General features: G+C 48.1%; 2 protein-coding genes across 2 annotated transcripts in view; both read right to left on the bottom strand.

Annotated features, from left to right (window-relative positions):
• The window catches only part of EMID1 (EMI domain containing 1), a 100611-nt gene extending 94786 nt beyond the window's left edge, over positions 1-5825 (bottom strand). The window contains exon 1 of the mRNA XM_023513236.1: positions 5705-5825. Coding sequence (XP_023369004.1) covers positions 5705-5825 — 121 coding nt within the window. The remainder of the gene's footprint in view (positions 1-5704) is intronic.
• Positions 5826-12647: 6822 nt separating this feature from the next.
• Positions 12648-18401, bottom strand: part of KREMEN1 (kringle containing transmembrane protein 1) — a 60475-nt gene continuing 54721 nt past the window's right edge. Inside the window, exons 9-10 of the mRNA XM_023513235.1 lie at positions 16332-16488; positions 12648-12931 (exon numbers count right to left, since the gene is read on the bottom strand). Coding sequence (XP_023369003.1) covers positions 12878-12931; positions 16332-16488 — 211 coding nt within the window. The 3' untranslated portion in view covers positions 12648-12877. The remainder of the gene's footprint in view (positions 12932-16331; positions 16489-18401) is intronic.

Genomic DNA, 18401 nt, shown 5'->3' with positions numbered 1-18401 from the left:
CCTCCAACTCCTGGGCTTAAGCAACTCTCTTGCCTCAGCCTCCCAAGTAGCTGGGACTACAGGCACCTGCCACAATGTCCGGCTATTTTTTTGATGGTTATTTTGCAGCCATCATTGTTGTTTGGCGGGCCCGGGCTGGATTCAAACCCGCCAGCTCTAGTGTAGGTACCTGGTGCTTTAGCCGCTTGGGGCTTGAGGTTGTTCTAACAGTGATCCTGACCTCTAGCAAACTTGCCCCAATCCATGTTCTGGTAGTTGACCCATTCTGACCATTCAAAGCTCCACTTGGCCTGTGTGAGCATGGCAGAGAAGATTGCCTCTCCCCTGCAGGACTCCTCCCCTGCAGGACCCCTCCAAAAGAGAAAAACACAACATCCTGCTACCTGGAGTCCAGTGTCTAAAGGAATTTGGTGAACATTTCTCCTTGCTTTATAACCTCTGCTTGCCATAGAGTGCAGAAATATCCAAGGACAGCTGGGGTCAAACCCCAGGGCTGCTAGTGATTGCTTGTTTGATCTTGGACAGTTTCCTCTTTCGAGTAGGGGAAAAATATATCAACCCCTGTTATGGTGATTTACTGAATCATGCGAGTAACATGCAGTGGTTGCCAGTTTCCCAGATGAGACAGTGGCCAGTGAGCCCCTCCTTGCCCCCAGTATTCATGCTCTGCTACAGTTACCTCTCATGCAGAATAGGGCTAACCTCTGTACCAAGGGGACATTGCAGAAATGATGGAGCATGGTTTCAGAAAAGATGGCAGCTTCCACCCAACTCTTAGGTTACTTGCTCTGGGGGTAGCCAGCCACTGTGTCTTGGAGGAAGCCTCCTGTTAATAGTCGGCACCAGCTGACCAGCTAAATGAGGGTACCATCCTGGAAGCGGATCCTCCAACCCAGTCCAGCCTTCCGATGACCACAGCCCTAGCTGACATCTCGCCTGTAAACTTGTGCGAGACTCTGAACCAAAACCCCTCAGCTCAACAGCTCCTGAATCCTTGACCCAGAGAAACTGAAGGATAATAATAGCCTGTTGCTTTAAGCAGCTAAATTTTGGAATAATTTGTTACACAGGAAAGGGTACATAATGCATGTGTGTAGCACAATGCCTGGTACATGGTAAGTGCTCAGTGCATGAGAGCAAGGCGCTGTTACTAATCACTCCCCTCCTCTGGAATCATGCTTTGTAACTGGATTGTGTTCATTGTGCCAGTTCCTTCTTAGACTGTTCCCACCGATGCAACAAAGGGCTGGTCCCATCAGTTTGCCAGATGTGTCTGAATCTCTCCTTGACTTGAAGAGGGTTTCCCCCCCTAGACCACAGTTAGCAGCCAGTACTAATAAATCTATTTCCTGCTTTGGTAATGTCTCCAACATCAGAACTGATTTTCTTTTCTTTCTTTCTTTCTTTTTTTTAAATGTACAGTTCTCCTTAAATGTCTTTGTATATAAAACAAGAGACTCCCAAGGTTAGTGTCCCTCTTGCTTTAATTCCAATTCCCCCATTTTCCTGTATGGGCTCTTGGATTTCATCCACTCATCTGCCACCCTCAACACCACACCGCTTTCAGAGCTCATTGTTTTGTTTTTTTTGAGACAGAGCCTCAAGCTGTCCCCCTGGGTAGAGTGCTGGTTGCAGCCATCATTGTTGTTTTGGTGGGCCCGGGCAGAATTCAAATCCGCCACCTTAGGTGTATGTGGCCGATGCCTTAGCCACTTGAGCCACAGGGCCGAGCCAGGAGGACATTTCCATTTCACTGAGAAAGTGAAATCTGAAATTTTTTTTCTTTTTTGAGATGGAGTCTCACTATGTCACCCTGGGTAGAATGTCATGGCATCATAGCTCACAGCAACTTCCAACTCTTGGGCTCAAGTGATTCTCTTGCCTCAGTTTTTCTGTTTATAGTAGAGACGGGTGGGGGGAGGGTCTCACTTTCTCTTCAGGCTGGTCTCAAATCAGTGAACCACCCACCTTGGTCTCCCACGGTGCTAGAAAAATCTGAATTATTTTATTTTATTTTTTTGAGACAGAGCCTCAAGCTGTCCCCCTGGGTAGAGTGCCGTGGCATCACAGCTGACAGCAACCTCCAACTCCTGGGCTCAAGCGAGTCTCCTGCCTCAGCCTCCCAAGTAGCTGGGACCACAGGTGCCTGCCACAAGGCCCAGCTATTTTTTTTTGGTTGCAGCCATCATTGTTGTTTGGCGGGTCCAAGGCTGAATTTGAACCCGCCACCATAGGGGTATGTGGCTGGCACCTTAGCCACTTGAGCCACAGGCCCTGAGCCTCATTGTTTTTTTTTGTGAAAAAATCTCTCAACAGTAAGCGTCCTGCTAACAGTCAGCACCAGCTGACCAGCTAAACAAGCCTTACTCTCTGGACAAGTAGGATCTGAAACTTGTGCCTCTTGCATGTTTATACATGGAGGCGATAAGGGGCACTCCTGAGCTGGCCACCTCCACTGTCTTCCTCCAGACCCATTTCCTGTGGCCTTGCTGTCCCATCAGGCTGGAAAACAGCCAGTAGCAGCAGCACCCACAGCCTGCGGGCAGGGTCATCTGGAATCAAGGTGGATAATCTCTGGATTCTGGATTGGTTATTCGTGGGACCCCTTTCTTGGAAAATTAAGAATTTCAAGACAGTTACAGCCAGGGCCAAGCATGGGGCCTTTCTAAACCTGTACCCTGTGGGACTGCAGAGCTTGCATGCCCATGAAACTGGCTCTACTGGCACCGAAGACCCTTCCAGCCTCCAGTCCCCATTTCCTTAGAATTCCTCAGATCCCTCTGTTGGCTTCTCTCCTCTGCTTTCCATCTTCATTCCCCAGCGCCCTCTTGCATCCTCTTCTGCAGAGCAGGCCAGGACTCCTAACTGGCGTGGCCTGCTCTTGATGTCTTCAGGGCTATTTGGTTTCCCTCCACATTTGTCTGGGGGATTCTGTCTCTTGTTCTGGCATTATCTGGTCCCTCTTCTGCCATGGCTGGATTGCCAGTTAAGGGCTGGATTGCAGGTCAGTACTCCTACCCCTTCCACCTTGCCACCTGTGTTCTTAGAATTAGCCCCACCCACTTCTCTAGCTTCATAGTCTATTGCTCCTCCAGCGAGCAGAACAACAATCTCAAGACATTCCAGGCCCTGACATGACTATGAACTATGGAATAATGTGGCAGAGACAGGTTGTATATTCACCAATTTCATTGTCCACACCTCTTCACCCTTTGGAAAACTACATTTCCCAGTTGCCCTTGCATCCAAGTGAGCCCATGTGACCAGTTAGGCCAATGGAATGTGGGAGGAAGCGAGGTACAGGTTTCCCCCAGCATCTCCCTGAGAACCTCTGCTTAAGCTCCTTCCTCCTACCTATCTGTTTGTGACACCCTGCAGGTGACTCAGGGTGGGGAGGGGCAGTGGTATGGGCAAGGGCAGCCACACAGTAGATGACTTGAAGCCACAGATGGTGGAGTTGCTAGATGAAAGCAGCTCCCAGATGACTTTGTATAAGCGGGAGACACCCTTAAACACTGTATGATACCTTTCTCCTGGCCCAAGGCCCCAAAGAACACACCAGGGGCTATCTTCCTGTTTCTCTAGTCTGTTCTTGCCACCAGGCTCCATGTTTTCAGGAAGCTTCGGGAAGCCGTGGAAATGACATTGACCGTGTAGGCAAAGTCTTGGGAGACCCTGTGCACACAAATTTTGCACTCTGGGCCTCATTTCTGGCATTGGAAAGATGGCGAAAGCTTATCTTTTCAGATCCCCCAGCCTCTCCTGATGAGATTCTGGCCCCAGCTTGTCCTCTTTGGCTATACCCAAGAGAATAGCGTGATCTTTGCAGAGACCTCCCACAGGCCAGTGTCTTTGAGTTCAGCATGGTTTCTATAAGATTGAAAAGTGATAACTGTGGAAAGAGTTTGTGAACACAAATGGCGGGGGGGTAGGCAGGTGTGGTTTTGACATTGTAAAAGGTTTTTGGTGCCAGTTGTGCCATCACTTACCAGCTAGATGACTTTGGGCAAGCAACAATTGTTATTTGAAGACGAGATTCTACCCACACAGGATTAAGTGATGTCAGCAGAGACTCAATTTTCTCATCTATAAAATGTGAATATAACTATATCTACCCCATGGGGTTGCTTGTAGGAGCAAATGAAATAATGAACAAGTATATAGAGTTTAGCAGGTAACCAGGTCCTTAGGTGTTTAATGAATGTCATTGTTAAGATGACCAAGTACCAGCATGTGAGCCCCAGCCAGCCTTGCTCCTCCCAGCTGTGTGTGTGCATGCTGGGTTTCACCCCCAGTGGTTTGATGAATGCTATGGCTGCTCCCAGTCTTCATCTGGAGTAGGGTACACTATTGTGCATGGGGACTTCCTGGGGGTAAGTCCCTAGTGCCTAACTCAGAGTTTTAAAGAGGCAGCCAGTGTACTTTCCAGAGAACATTTTGAGACCTTGAAGGCCCATCAGATGCCAAGTTATAGCACAAGCCCCCATCAGCCATCTTTCCAACTTGTTGCAGGCCTGCTGGCGGAAGATCAGACACCCCGATTACTGAGGGTTAATTACTGACTTGGCATCCATCTGCTTTAGGGAAACTTGTAAGAGTCTGTCTTTTTTTTTTTTCTCTCTTTCCAAAATACATAAACATTTATACTCCAAGTGGCCCGGGGGGCCTGGAGATGTTTATTTTGTAGTTAACAAAGAGAAGGACCTTTTGGCTTGGGAGCTGAGTGTACTGCTGGAGTCTGGGAGACCCTCTGCATCAGCAGGTGTCTCTGGGGGTCACTCAGGGTGGGGAGGGGCAGCAGTGTAGGCAACATGGGGTGCAAAGTGGATGACTGGTCCAGTGACTTTGGCTAGGCCCTCTCCCACCACTGGGACCCCAGGTGGCTAGCCCAAGTAGTCCTGCTAGTTTGTTCTGGAAGCCTGCACACAAGCATTTTGACAGTACTTTCTTTTGAGTAGTGTGACAGTGAGTTTTTTTTTTTTTTTTTTTTTTGCGTTTTTTTTTTTTTTTTTTTGGCCGGGGCTGGGTTTGAACCCACCACCTCCGGCATATGGGGCCAGCGCCCTACTCCTCTGAGCCACAGGTGCTGCCCTAAGTTCTTTTGTGCTTTCCAAATTTCTTTTTCATAATCAATGTACATTTTATTCTCAAAATTGCACATATAATTCATGAGTGCAAAAGATTCAAGCCACTTGTATGTACATCAAATAAAATGGAGCATCCCTGCCTCCTCTCCTCCTCCTTCCTGTTCTAAGGTGACCACTGTGAGAGTTTGGCATGGACTCGGCTTGTACAAAATCTGACAAAAATGATATGCTGTGTTCTGTGACTTGATTTTTTTCCTTACGATATCTAATACAGTCTTTGTAGATGCACCACATTAATTTGAGTGGTGACAAAGGATTTCATAGCATGGAGGGAGAATACTTTATCTGATCACTTATCTGCTGACAGAATGAGTTCTTTTTATAAACAGAAAAAAAAAGGTTGCTCTAAATATTTTCCTATAGTTGGGACCCGGGAGGTCAGGGCCCTGGAGACTTGCCCTTAGGATAGACAGCAAATCGGAGACCTTTTAAGTGTCACGGTGAGAGTCTTGGGTTAATGTCCAGTTTTAGAGCCAAGAAATGCGTGACTTGAACCGAGGAGTTGCGTGGACGCGGCGGTTCAGGGCCGGCTTTCTTCCGCAGATCTCCGATCTTACCACGGGGCGGCGCTGGTGAGCGCGAGCCGGGCGCAGGAGGCGGGCCTGGGTTCTGCCCAAGGAGAGCCCAGCGGGCGGGCGGGCGGCTCAGCGCGGAGGTCTGAGCCTTCTGTTTGCCCATCCGGGGAAACTTGAGGGAATTTATAAAGACATCCATATTCCATATTTGTTCCCTTACCCGAAGCAACAGGAAAACCCACTGAAAGCAGGGAGCTGGCAGAGAAAGTTATTTTCACCCTATAATAGGTTGTGTCCCTGAGAGGGTGAAGGTCAGTTGGGGAAACTAGCTGCTTACAGGAACTGAGTCGGGAATCTCTAGGGAGAGCCCTGCCTTCACTTAGTGCATTGTATGCGTGAGGTTTGGTGATTGAGGGTTCTCAATCTCCAAGGATAGGGCTCAACCTGGTTCCCCCAGCTCCTGGTGGTCCCTGAGAGGGACAGTTTGAAAACTGTGATTCCGCTCTCTTTTTTCAGAGGCGGGACTAAGGTCCACGCCCAGGACACACTGCACCTCATCATTCTTAGTTTGCGATAAAAATCATTAAAATGGGCTCGGAGCCCGTAGCTAACTGAGTAGGGCGCCGGAGACTGGCGGGTTCCATCCTGGGCCGGGCCTGCTAAACAACAATGACAACTGTAACCCATCCCCACCCAAAATGGCGGGCGTTGTGGCAGGCGCCTGTAGTCCCAGCTACTTGGGAGGCAGAGGCAAGAGAATCTCTTAAGCCCAAGAGTTTGAAGTTGCTGTGAGCTGTGATGCTACAGCACTCTACCAAGGACGACATAGTGAGACTCTATCTCAAAAAAAAAAAAAAAATCATTAAAATGCATGGAGAACTCACAGGCCAGTGACTGAGCTAAATATTTCACCTTTATTGTTTCATTTACTCTTACAACAGCCCTATTTTATGGATGAGTGAATGGAGGTTGGAAAGATAAGAGTAACCTGACAGGTGCAGGAATTAGAGACAGCAGAGCCTGCATTCAGCCCAGATGCTCATGTCTTGAGGACCGCGGCCTGAATGTTCCTGTGATGTGACACTGCAAAGGTTATATATATAAGGTGTGACATCAAGCTGGCGTCCTTCTCCCTCCCTACATGCTGCAGCCTTCCTCAACCCCAGTGTCCTGACCCTGTCACCCCACATAACACTTGGGGAAAGGAGGAAAGCATTGTTTCTGGGGCAGAGTTCCAAAGCCCTGGGCCCCAGTGCAAATAAGTAAGAACAGGATGAGGAAGTGGGGAGAGCACCAAAGAAGAAAGGCCATCCTGTACCTGGTCCCCCACAGGCAACCTGCCAGAGCCCCCGGAGTCAGCCAGGAAGGCAAGGAGTTGGAGAAAGTTAACCAGATTCCACCTCTCCTTCCCTAAGAGATTTGGATGGCAAATCCCAGCCAAGTAAGGCAGCATGCAGAAGGCAGGCAGCAGGTTTCTAAGAGACTGGAGGACTCCCTACATGGGAAAGGGAAGTGATTTTAGCTGAATGTTTGGCTGGGAGTCTGGCTAATGGCTCCAGTTCATGGGTATTGGCAAAGATGAACGAGGAATTGCTGAGGGTGGCAAATTGGTTATAATTAAGAGAACCTGGGAGACGGAAAAACAATGTGAAGGCCACCAGCTGTCCTGGGTCTGGAGCCTCTGTCCTTGGAGCCTGTAGCTGGGGGTTGGGGGGAGAGCTCAGGAAACCAGCCGCCCTCCCCTGCAGTTCAGACCATTTATTAAGCAAAGGCTGTGGGAGGAAGGGATATCTCTCTCTTATATGCCAGGGCCCAAGGTGCCACCATGGCTTTAGGGTCCTCCTTCCTGCTCCACCCGCACATTTACCTCCCTTTCTCTACAATTCATTCATTTATTTTTCCCACAATTTAAACTCACTCCACTTGTGTCTTGGGAGTATGAATGAGCTATTTAACCTCTTAGGGTTTTTTCTCATCTGACAAATGACAAAAGCAATACCTAATCAGTATAGCTGTCAGGATTAAATAAGGTGATGTGTGAAAAGCAGTTAGGACATTGAGGGGTTTGCAAACTATGGTCTGGGGCTTGCCACCTTTGTATGGTCTGAGCTAAGAATGGCTTGTACATTTTTTAATTGTTGGGGAAAAAAATCAAAAGAATAGTATTTTGTGATGTGTGAAAGTTATATACAAAATTCAAGTTTTGGTGTCCACAAAGTTTTACTGGAACACAGTCATGCCTGTCTGTTTACATATTGTCTGAGGCTAATATCAAAGGGGTCCTGGTGGCCTCCCATCACCTCCATTCCCCACCCCTTCACAAAGATGCTCAGATGGCCCTGGGTCATTGAGGGTCCCAATGGACTATCCATGGTTCTAGTGGATGGATCAGAGACCAAATGGACTACAAAGTCTATGTAGGTCATTATGAAAGTTCTAAGATACACAAAAATCAAGAAACATAAAATCCATGCAGATGGAAACAAATAAATCCCTCCCAGCAACACTGATAAGCCAAGCAAGTAGAAACTTGCACAGGTGAATCAGGAAGGATGCTGTCAACTGTGTTTCTTGGAAGTGAAATAATGGACCACAACACAGTCTGTCTCAAAACTTTCATAATAACCCAAGTAAAATATTTAGACTTTAGCCTTTTACAGAAAAAGTTTGCTGATCTCTAGCATGGTGCCTGACAATTAGTGGTTGGTAAAATGTATCTGTGGTTACTAGTACTATTGTTACTGTGTTGTTATCCTTTCTGGTCTCATTTTTTAACTTTCAAATAACCCTGCTCATGGCTTAATGGGGAGAGTCTAAACCTGAAGTCCCCTGGAAGGATTGGGAGGAAGATTCTCTGGACCTTTAGAATTGCCATGCAAAGTTTGGTGGGTGGGGTCTTTTGGGGACTCCATCCATTTCTCTGATTCTCAAAAGGGTCTGTACCCTCAAATAAGTGAAGAAGTGTATGCTTGAAGCCTTCCTTGCCCCATGCAAAGCAATCTGTACTTTCCCTGGGCTGTCTGGAGGCCACATCCTTGAAGATGAGCTGGGGGGAATGGAGTGGAATGAGGAGCCCTGGTTTTGGAGTCAGTGAACTTGGGCTGAGTCCTGGCCCTGACTGCCACTGGCTGGACCAATTCTTTGAGCCTGTTTTCTTGTTAGGTTGTTGCAAAGATGAATTTAGTAATGTCTGGAATCTGTTGGATGCTTGGCACAGCGTCTGGCACACAATGGGTACTGCAAAAATGGCAGCAATTGTTATTAATACTATTATTTTTCTCACATATTCAAAAAGCTCTTTCCTCAGTTCACTCAGACCCACAAAAAAACTGCCACTGTATTTGTCTATATAGGAGGTTTGAATGACCCTTGAGAGCGCCTGGAATTTATCTTTGGTAATAGCAACGAAGGCAAATTTAGTTATAAACATATTCACATGATCAATATGCAAGTAGTTGGTTCTCCAAAGTGGGTGCTGGTCCATGTCCGGCCCAGCCTTGAACTGCCTGCCCCAGTTGCTGGGTGTAGGCCCATTCAGGGGGGCCTGGTGGCTCCAGACAACAGCTGGAGACCAGAAATGAAGACTTTCAGCTACAAGCAAATGTTGCTGCTTCTAAAGGTTGAAATATTCTATCCCCAAAGTGTCCCTTTCAGCTGAGCACAAACAATCCCCCATGAGGGACCCGACCTTGCCACAGAGGAACAAAAGCTTCCCAGTTCTCTAAGTCCCAGAGACTGTCTGCAGTTTCAGGCATGCATGGCCCGGTGGGGAGAGAAGATGGTCATGTGACTTCCAAGCTTAGAGACAAGGTCACCCTTGTCCAGCCCTTTTCCCCTACACAGGAAGAAGAGGTTTTGATTGCCTGACAAAGGCTGATGCCAACACTGCCCTTGATGCTGGCTCTGGGTGTGGGTTTTACACTATCTATGTCTCTCAGATTTGAGAGAACACAGGAGACAAGGTCAAGGTCAGTGGTTCCCAAAGTCCACTCAAGGGAATATGGGAGTCTTTTCTTGTCCCTAAAGGGGTTCTTTAGGCAGGACAGTTGTACATGCTGACTGCATTTGTTTATTTTTCTGTTGCAGCCCAATTTGTCTCTAAGAAATTCACCAGCAAGGCCACCCCATTTGTTTTCCACCAGCCATTTCCTGCCATTAAAAATATTTTCCTTCATGGAAGGAAAGAGCTTCTGGGAAAGAGACAGAAAGCTTGGGGAAGATAAACACTCAAGTAAAGCTGACCTTTCAAGGTGCTGTCATATTGCAGCAGCCGCAGCAGCGTGAGGGTTGGCTGCAGGGGTGGAGGTAGAGGTTAGTCAGGGAGGTGACAATGGTAAAGGGAAGGGCACACCAAGGTAATGGCCCTTCCAGAGAAGACTGTGGAATAACTGTGGTGCTGCCCTCCCCACCTCTCTGTCCTACAGAGAATCTCTGGGATGAAACAGTCTTTGCATTCAAGTAATAAACACAATGCCACCCATGAAGGAAACAGTGATAGAAATGTGCACAACTGTCTAAATGTAGACACTTTGTTTCAGAGGAAGCACAACTATATTTCCCATACAAATGTAAGTGGGTGTCAGATTTTTGTGAGCATCAGAATCATCCATGAAGCCTCTCAGAGGTTCTATTCTGGAGGGCAGCCAAGAGCCTGCATTTTGACCACGCACACAGGGATTCCCAGGCAAGCTGCCCAATGCATCATGCCCTGAGAACCACGCCTGTATCTAAGGTGGTGGTGATATTCTCTGGTAGGACTGGCCTGTGCCCTCTTTCCTCTGAGAACCCTGTGTCCTAGCAAGAACTGACTGATCCAAAGAGGCTTCACCTGGCCAAGTCATTTCCTGAAAATGGGGAATCAGCAGTCTGTGTGTGCCTGAACCAGTCTGGTTAGAAATGTTGCTCCTAGGTTCCTTGGCTTCAGGGTAAGTCCTCCCCTCCTGCTTGACCCCACCCACCCTGGTCCACTGCAGATGTCCCCTATCTGCCTCAGAGTGTCCCAAGATACTGTCTTCAGCAGCTACCTGGGATTGCTCCAGACACCCCATGGATGTCTGCGCCCATGTTTCCATGGATTGTGTTCCACAGGGCAGACCCTCGTGTGGGTCTTGGGCTGTGTGTCCAATGCCTGCTGGACGGCTCTGCTTCCATGTCCCACAGGGACCTCCCTGGACTTAGCTCAAATGGAAATCACTGGTTTCCTCTTACACTTGGTGCCTTTTGTATTCCTTATCTCAAAGAATAGCCCCTTTCTCCACCCAGCCATCCAATTCAGATTATCTGAACCCCATCCTAGACAACTCCTTGTCCTTAACCTCTATTCTAGAATAGAAATAATACCTACTAGTTTTTGAAAACATACAATAGGTAATAATTCATATAACCCAATGTCCCAGCATCACAAAGCAGGTGCTATAACTACTCCCATGTGACAGATGGAAACACAGGTGCACAGGGCGAGGCTACTTGTCCAGGGTCACATGAGTGGTGGAGTTGGGGTGCAAGCCTCAGCCCCACAGCCATGCCCCTGCCCTGTGGGTATGACAGGCCTCTCTCTCCACAGCACGAGGATGGGGGCCTGGGTGGGCCCTCCACATCTCTTAGGTGGACCTGTGCACCTTTCAGCCCCTCAACTGGTCTCTTGACCTTGGTCTTACCCCACCCTGATTTGTTTTTCTGAATGTAAGGAGGAAATCTTTCCCAACTGGGAATTTGATGTCACTCCTCTGCTGAAACCCTTCAAAGGCTCCCTGTTTTACCCACCACTGGCCTCACAGCTAACAAATGGATGACTGTGCTCACAACTACTATCCCATGCTATCTCTCTGAGCCTCATTTTCCTCATTCACAAAATAGGGACATTGGTATCCACTGTAAAGGCTTGTTGGGAGATGCACAGTACCTAACAGTAAAATGCCTGGTGCATAGTAGGCCGCTCATACATGGAGCTTCTATTAGAATTAAAAAGGAAAGGGTGGGGGCCAGGGGATGAAGGGGAAGAATTGGCTGCTCTGAGAGGCAAGATAAATTCTGCCTGGGATAGTATATAAAACCAGCACATTGTACCCCATGATTGCATTAATGTACACAGCTATGATTTTTTTTTATTTATTTTATTTTATTTTATTTTTTTGAGACAGAGCCTCAAGCTATCCCCCTGGGTAGAGTGCCATGGCATCACAGCTCACAGCAACCTCCAACTCCTGGGCTCAAGCGAGTCTCCTGCCTCAGCCTCCCAAGTAGCTGGGACCACAGGCGCCCGCCACAACGCCCGGCCATTTCTTGGTTGCAGCCATCATTGTTGTTTGGCGGGCCGGGCTGGGGATTCGAACCCGCCACCTTAGGTGTATGTGGCCAGTGCCTTAGCCGCCTGGGCCACAGGCACCGAGCCAACACAGCTATGATTTAATAAAAAAAAAAGAAAGGAAAAAAATTATGCCAGGGATAAATACTACATAACTGCTTTTGATAAATTTTCTCACTTAATCTTCGTAACTCCTGAGAAATAGATTCAATTACATTTCCAGGTTGGGAAACTGAGATAGAGGGCAGACTGACTGAGGTCGGTTCAAACTTGGATCTTCCCTTGTCCACAGCCCCACACTCTTCCTTGCCCTCCCAATATCCTCTGGGGACCTGTGTTGATTTGGAACTCCTGCTCTTCCAGGTCCTCCAGGGAAGGTCCACTGAGAGCCAGAGCCCTGACAAGACTGGGGGAACCTGGAGCCACCACTAGGAAAAAGCAAGCAAAGAGTGAGGCCTGGAGGGAAGAATTCCACCACATGACCCTGGGGAGACACTGGGGGGACACTCATACAAATGGCAGCCTAGGGCCCATCACTGTTTCTACAACAATGAGAATATTTATTTTTCTCCAGACAGTAAAAATAACATTTTTTTCTCTTTTGTAAAAGTTAAGTACCATTACATTCCATTTTCTTAAATAACAAAATCCTAAAAATATATATTAAATTGTATGCAGTGCATCACACTTCATCTTACATTTTAAAATACATGATGTTTCTATTTTGTTCTCAGAGTTGCATGTTATGAGCATATTTACAAATAAAGCCTTGTCATCCAAAGTCAATTCCCCACTGGAAGGTGAGTTTGGACGTGGGAAGGTCTGACATGCGGGAGTCCCGGGGGCCCATGTAGGCAGGCAAGGGCCTCTGGGCTGTCCTTCTAAAGAATGTCTTTTCTGAAGCAGGAGATTCACCTCTGACTTCCTTCCTCACAGCCCACTCCTGCCTTGCTGAGTATGCTCAACTGGAGAAGACAGAAGCCTGTGAGAGGGGCCCATCGGGGATCTGCAGGCAGAGGGGAAGCCCTGTCACCCCTGAGCTGTCCAGCCTGAGGGAGTGGCAGCTGTGGCTGGAAGGTTTGGACAACACCCCATACCAGGGCAGCTGAGCTGGGAGACCTGGCCTGGGAGGTAGAACAATGAGGAAGGTAAACAAAGACACCAGAGGAAACAATCAAAATGTTAAACATTTCCAAGGTAGTAACAAAAGCAGACATCAAACATCAAATACCAAACAGGAGATTTGAAACCAAACAGGGTGCCAGTTGACTGGGCTTGTAGGAGCCCTGGTGTGGCCTCAGCAGAAAGGGCAGCAGGATCCCAGAGGACATCCACTCATAAGTGCCATGGAGAGTCAGTGTGCAGTGCCCGGTGATGGCCCTGCCTAGGCTGACAACGGGGGAGTGTGGGTGCTGTGCCCAGGCACACCCTGTGGCTAGGCCCCAGGCCTGGGACAGCTGTCTTGCTAGTGCTTTGATCTCTGTGGGCTTCTGGCTGTTTGGAGTCTTGAGTCACAGCCCACTCTTCAAATGTTTGAGCAGCAGTTCCCTTGCTCAACAGAGAGGACTCACCCTGTCCTGATGTGGAGGTTCATCCCTACCCATTCTCTGCTTTGCGAGCAATTAGATAAGCATGGAAGGACACAGAGAACTGAGGGCCCCCTGGCTGCCTTGTCAGAGGGGCCAAGGACCCTGAGAAATGCCACTAGACACCAGGAGGCTGGTCCACTCTCAGGCACAATCACCATGGAGGCATCAAGATCAGCTGGCCCTCCTGTTAGAGCACACACTGAGGGGCAGGCTGAGAGCCGGCACTGAATAGGGGTGAGGAGGGCACTTGGCCAGGGAGCCCCCTGCAGCCTCTTCTCATGCTCTGGCACCTCAAGGAGGCCTTGGGCAGGGTGTGTTCAGTGATCCCTTACACCCCTCCCTGCCTCTTTCCAGCCTTCTGCTACACATTTTATCATTTACATTCCTCAGGGTCACCCTCTTCCTACCACCTTCAATACCCTCTTTTAAAGGAGGTTCTTAAAAGATCAAGTGTTTTCTCCTTTATGCTTCTGGAAACCCACCTCATTTCTTCTGGGATAATTTATTTCTCAGGTGTTTACTTAGCTGCAGGAGTCCTTTGTGGGGTGTTGCCCACAGGTTCTGAGGCCATGACCAGGCTGCAGGGACCCCATGTTTATGGGTAAATGGAGCTTTGCCTTGGGACAGTTACGGTCATTCTCCCTGCCATGCTGCCCTGAGGTGGGTTTGGGTTTCCAGGGTTGCTCCATGGATGGTAAGTCAATCCTGGAGGCCCTGCAGGAAAGGGAGCACTGAGCATCACAGCTCCTCCCAGGCCCTCCTGGAAGGGCTGCTCCAGCTACAGGCTCTGACTATACAGCAGTGCTGGCAGGCTGGAGATGTGAGGAGGGAAAGCCGGTGGGTAAGAACCAGCCTCAGCCCTGGGCCACTGAACAGCTGTGTTTTAGCCAGGCAAACCCTTACTGGGGCCAAATGCCATATTCCCTTTGCCCTGCAAATGGATCTATTCCCAGCACTGTGCCTTCTGGGACTATAGACAACTGATACTTGCTTTTGAGAAGAGATTCCACAAAAGCCACAAATAGCTTGGACACTGCACATGTTGTTATATTTCCAGTGGTCCTCATGTGTGACAGGCCTGTGCCTCTAGACCCAGGGGCCTGCAGACAGCTGCTCCAGGGTAATCACCTTTCCCAGATTAAAGCACTGAGACAGCTCAGAGTGGCTCAGTACCCTCTGCAGGTCTTGCCTACCTGTGGACACACCTCCCCATTTCCCTCCCAGAATGCTCCTCTGCCTGTAGCTCAGGTTGCCCAGTGTCACCTCTTACTGCAGACACTTTCCAGCTGGCCCCACGCAGCCCCCTCTGTTTTCCCAGGGGCAATCAGGCACAGATGGGTTGCCAGAAACTCAGGAGGAGCCAGAGCAGACAGGAGATTAGGGACGTGGGTAAGGTGGGCAAAGCACTCCAAAGAGGGAACCAAAGACCAGAGGCAACAACTACCAATGCCCAAGCATCTTTGGGAGAGGCACACTCTGTGCAAGGCCCAGGCTTTCACTGTCACAGGCACAGGTCCCTCTTCTCAGCTTCTGTTGACAAAGCCTACTCCCAGATGGTGGGGACTTCTAAATTAGAGATGACATGTAACTCTCCCAACTGGTGGCTGCTGCAGCTGGGGCTCTCAATATTAGAGCCTATCCTCAGAGGATCAGTTGCCAAGCACTCTCTCCCCTCACACCAATATCTGCAGTTCACCTCCCTGTCAAAGGGACCGGGTAGCATGGGACCAGGGACAAGAGTCTTTACCTTTTCCTGAACCCTTACTAACCCCACTCGGTCCCCATGAGGGAACACATCAAAGAGCACAGCCCTCTGGGTGTTTTTCATTTTCCTTTAAAATGTGAGACCCCTCTAGGAGGTACCACAGGCCCCATGTCCCACATAACGCCATCTAAAGGCTAAAGCACAATATTTATACTCCCTGTTCAGAAATGAGAGTTAGCTGAGAGAATTCCAGAGAAGCTAAGGCCTTCAGCTTCCACAGGGGGAAAGGCCAAATACATCCAACCTGACAAGGAGTTACTGAGTACCTCTCAAAGATTTCTCTGCAGGTTACTGAGCTACAGAAAGAAGAACGTAGAAAGAAACTTGTGTGTCAGATTGGACATAAAAGGTGTCAGATTGGACATAAATAGGGGTTTTAGACCCTATTCTCAGGCCCTCTAGGTTGGGGGAAACCTGTCCCAGTCCAGCACCCAGAGAGCAAGTCTCCAGGGTCAGCAACGAGCACCAGCCCCCTTTACTCTTTGCTAATGCCCACGAGTCCACACTTGTATGGGACCAGGCCAACCCTCATGAGAACGAGAATTCTTCCTCTTTGGCCCTGTTCAAAATTGTAAAGACCAGGAGAAACTGATCTGTGTGTGGACAAAAGAGATAAGAAGCAATGTATATTCCATATAACTAACCCTTCCCGCCACCTGACAGTCATCTAGAATGCACCTGAGCCCAGTGCTAGCCACAACTGTCTCTATCTTCTCTGCCCCACTATCTTGGCATCCCCACTGCTAGATCAGAGAGAGATGCAGACAGGGCCAAGCCCTATGGCCTTGAGTCTCTCTCCCAAGTGCACCTGATGAAGCAGGAGAAATCCAGGCTGTGCCTGCCCCTGCAGCATGGTGCCCTTCCCAGTCTGGAGGAGGGTGCCCCTGAAGAGGCCCAGGTGGAGGGAGAGGCAGGGAAGAATCCATGGGAGAACCACAGGAGAGGTCAACCCCAGCAGCCCTGAGCTCAAAGAGGGACCTCATGTCCACAGTGGGGTTTTTAGTCACTCACAAGGGGATTACGGTCATCTTGTTGACTCTGACTCTTGAGTTTTTTCTTAAAGATGGAAATTGAAGTAGAAGGTTTATAAAAAATGCTCCAGATTTCCCCCGAAGTCCCTGGTTGATGACAATCTCTAATGTCTCCTGAAGCAGGAACACGATGGGATCTGTCAAACAAAAATAATTTTTCCCATAGATCAGAATAAAGCAACTAAAACTTCTCATCTGATGAGATACTGTACCTAAGAAGTGGAATGTTCAGTGGAGCAAGTTTGGGAAAGGACCTTTAAAGATCTAGAGAACTATTGTGCAGATGAAACAGTCAGGCAATTTGGAAGGCAGGATAGATTCCATCTCAGAATAACAAAGAAGTTTCTAACTAGCAGTATTATTGAAATCTGGAAAAGTCTGGCCTGAGAGATTACGAATTTTCAAAAAAAATTTTAAAAATAACTCTGTTTTCAAATGCCATTTACCTGGAAACCTACCTAGCTAAAGCAGGATGAAGGCAAAACTTTTCTGCTTTGGCCAGATGTGGTGGCTCACACCTGTAATCCCAGCACTTTGGGAGGCCAAGGTGGACAGATCGCCTAAGCTTACGAGTTCGAGACTAGCCTGAGCTAGAGTAAGACCCTATCTCTAAAAATAGCCAGGTGTTGTGGTAGCCACTTTACAGTCCTAGGTACTCAGGAGGCTGAAGCAAGAGAATTGCTTGAGCCCAAGAGCCTGAGGTTGCTGTGAGCGATGATGCTACAGCACTGTACTGAGGGTGACAAAGTAAGACTCTGTCTCAAAAAAAAAAGTGTGTGTATACATACATATATACATATACACACCCATATAAAAATAAAGGCATGAGAGTGAGCATAGTAAATAATGATAAGGATATTGTTTCTATGAAAAATTTCAAATATAGGGTAGAGGTGTCTACATAGGTGGTGCCAATGTAGCAGTGGAAGCTGTATTTAATGTGTAAAAAAAGTTGTAACAAAGGGCAAGTGAGAAGGCCAGGAAAAAGGGGCTTTTCCTAGGGAGAAGCTGGGCTAAGAAACACAGGAAAGACAGAGTAGAGGTCTAGAAAAATGTAAGAAAGCAGTCTGGAAGGTCACAAGCATTAGTAGCATGAAAAATTGCCCTTTGGTTGGAGGTGGAAGTATTAAACTTGAACAACAAAATAAGGGAAGAAAAAATTTTTGTCCAAATTGGTCAGAATTGAAGAATAAAGCTTCTATACATTTCTTTAGTAATTATTTTAAAATAATTATTAAGCAATATTACTGAACTGTTAGAATTCTCTTCCTAAGATATTTCCCAATTTCTAAAAGGCATCAGGAAGTATGCATGGCATTGTCCTGGGAAGTTTTACTCTAGCATAAAATCTCTGTAAGTGGGGGAGGCACCTATGGCTCAGTGGGTAGGGCACCCCCATATACCAAGAATGGTAGGTTCGAACCCAGCCCCAGCCAAACTGCAACCAAAATATAGCCAGGTGTTGTGGCGGGCTCCTATAGTCCCAGCTACTCGGGAGGCTGAGGCAAGAGAATTGCCTAAGCCCAGGAGATGGAGGTTGCTGTGAGCTGTGATGTCAGGCACTCTACTGAGGGCAATAAAGTGAGAGTCTCTTAAAAAAAAAAAAAAAAAAAGATCGCTGTAAGGGACTAGCAAAATGGAAACTGCTGCTTTTTAAGCCAAGACTGTTAGAATCCTCCTTGAAATATTATCCTCTGGGCTTGGTGCCTGTGGCTCAAGTGGCTAAGGTGCCAGTCACATACACCTAAGGTGACGGGTTCGAATCCAGCCTGGGCCCGCCAAACAACAATGATGGTTGCAACCAAAAAATAGCTGGGCATTGTGGTGGGCGCCTGTGGTCCCAGCTACTTGGGAGGTAGAGGCAGGAGACTCGCTTGAGCCCAGGAGTTGGAGGTTGCTGTGAGCTGTGATGCCATGGCACTCTACCCACGGTGACAGCTTGAGGCTCTGTCTCAAAAAAAAAAAAATTATCTTGTGGACATGAGAAAACACAATCCATCAGACCTTAATGAGATTTGTCCAGTTGTACATTTCATTCTTCAGAGATGGA

The sequence above is a fragment of the Otolemur garnettii genome, unplaced genomic scaffold (assembly GCF_000181295.1).
Source record: "Otolemur garnettii isolate 467f Iridium unplaced genomic scaffold, OtoGar3 scaffold00038, whole genome shotgun sequence".
Taxonomy (NCBI): domain Eukaryota; kingdom Metazoa; phylum Chordata; class Mammalia; order Primates; family Galagidae; genus Otolemur; species Otolemur garnettii.
The sequence above is the reverse complement of the archived record's forward strand: the minus strand, read 5'-3'. Positions and strand labels throughout refer to the sequence as shown.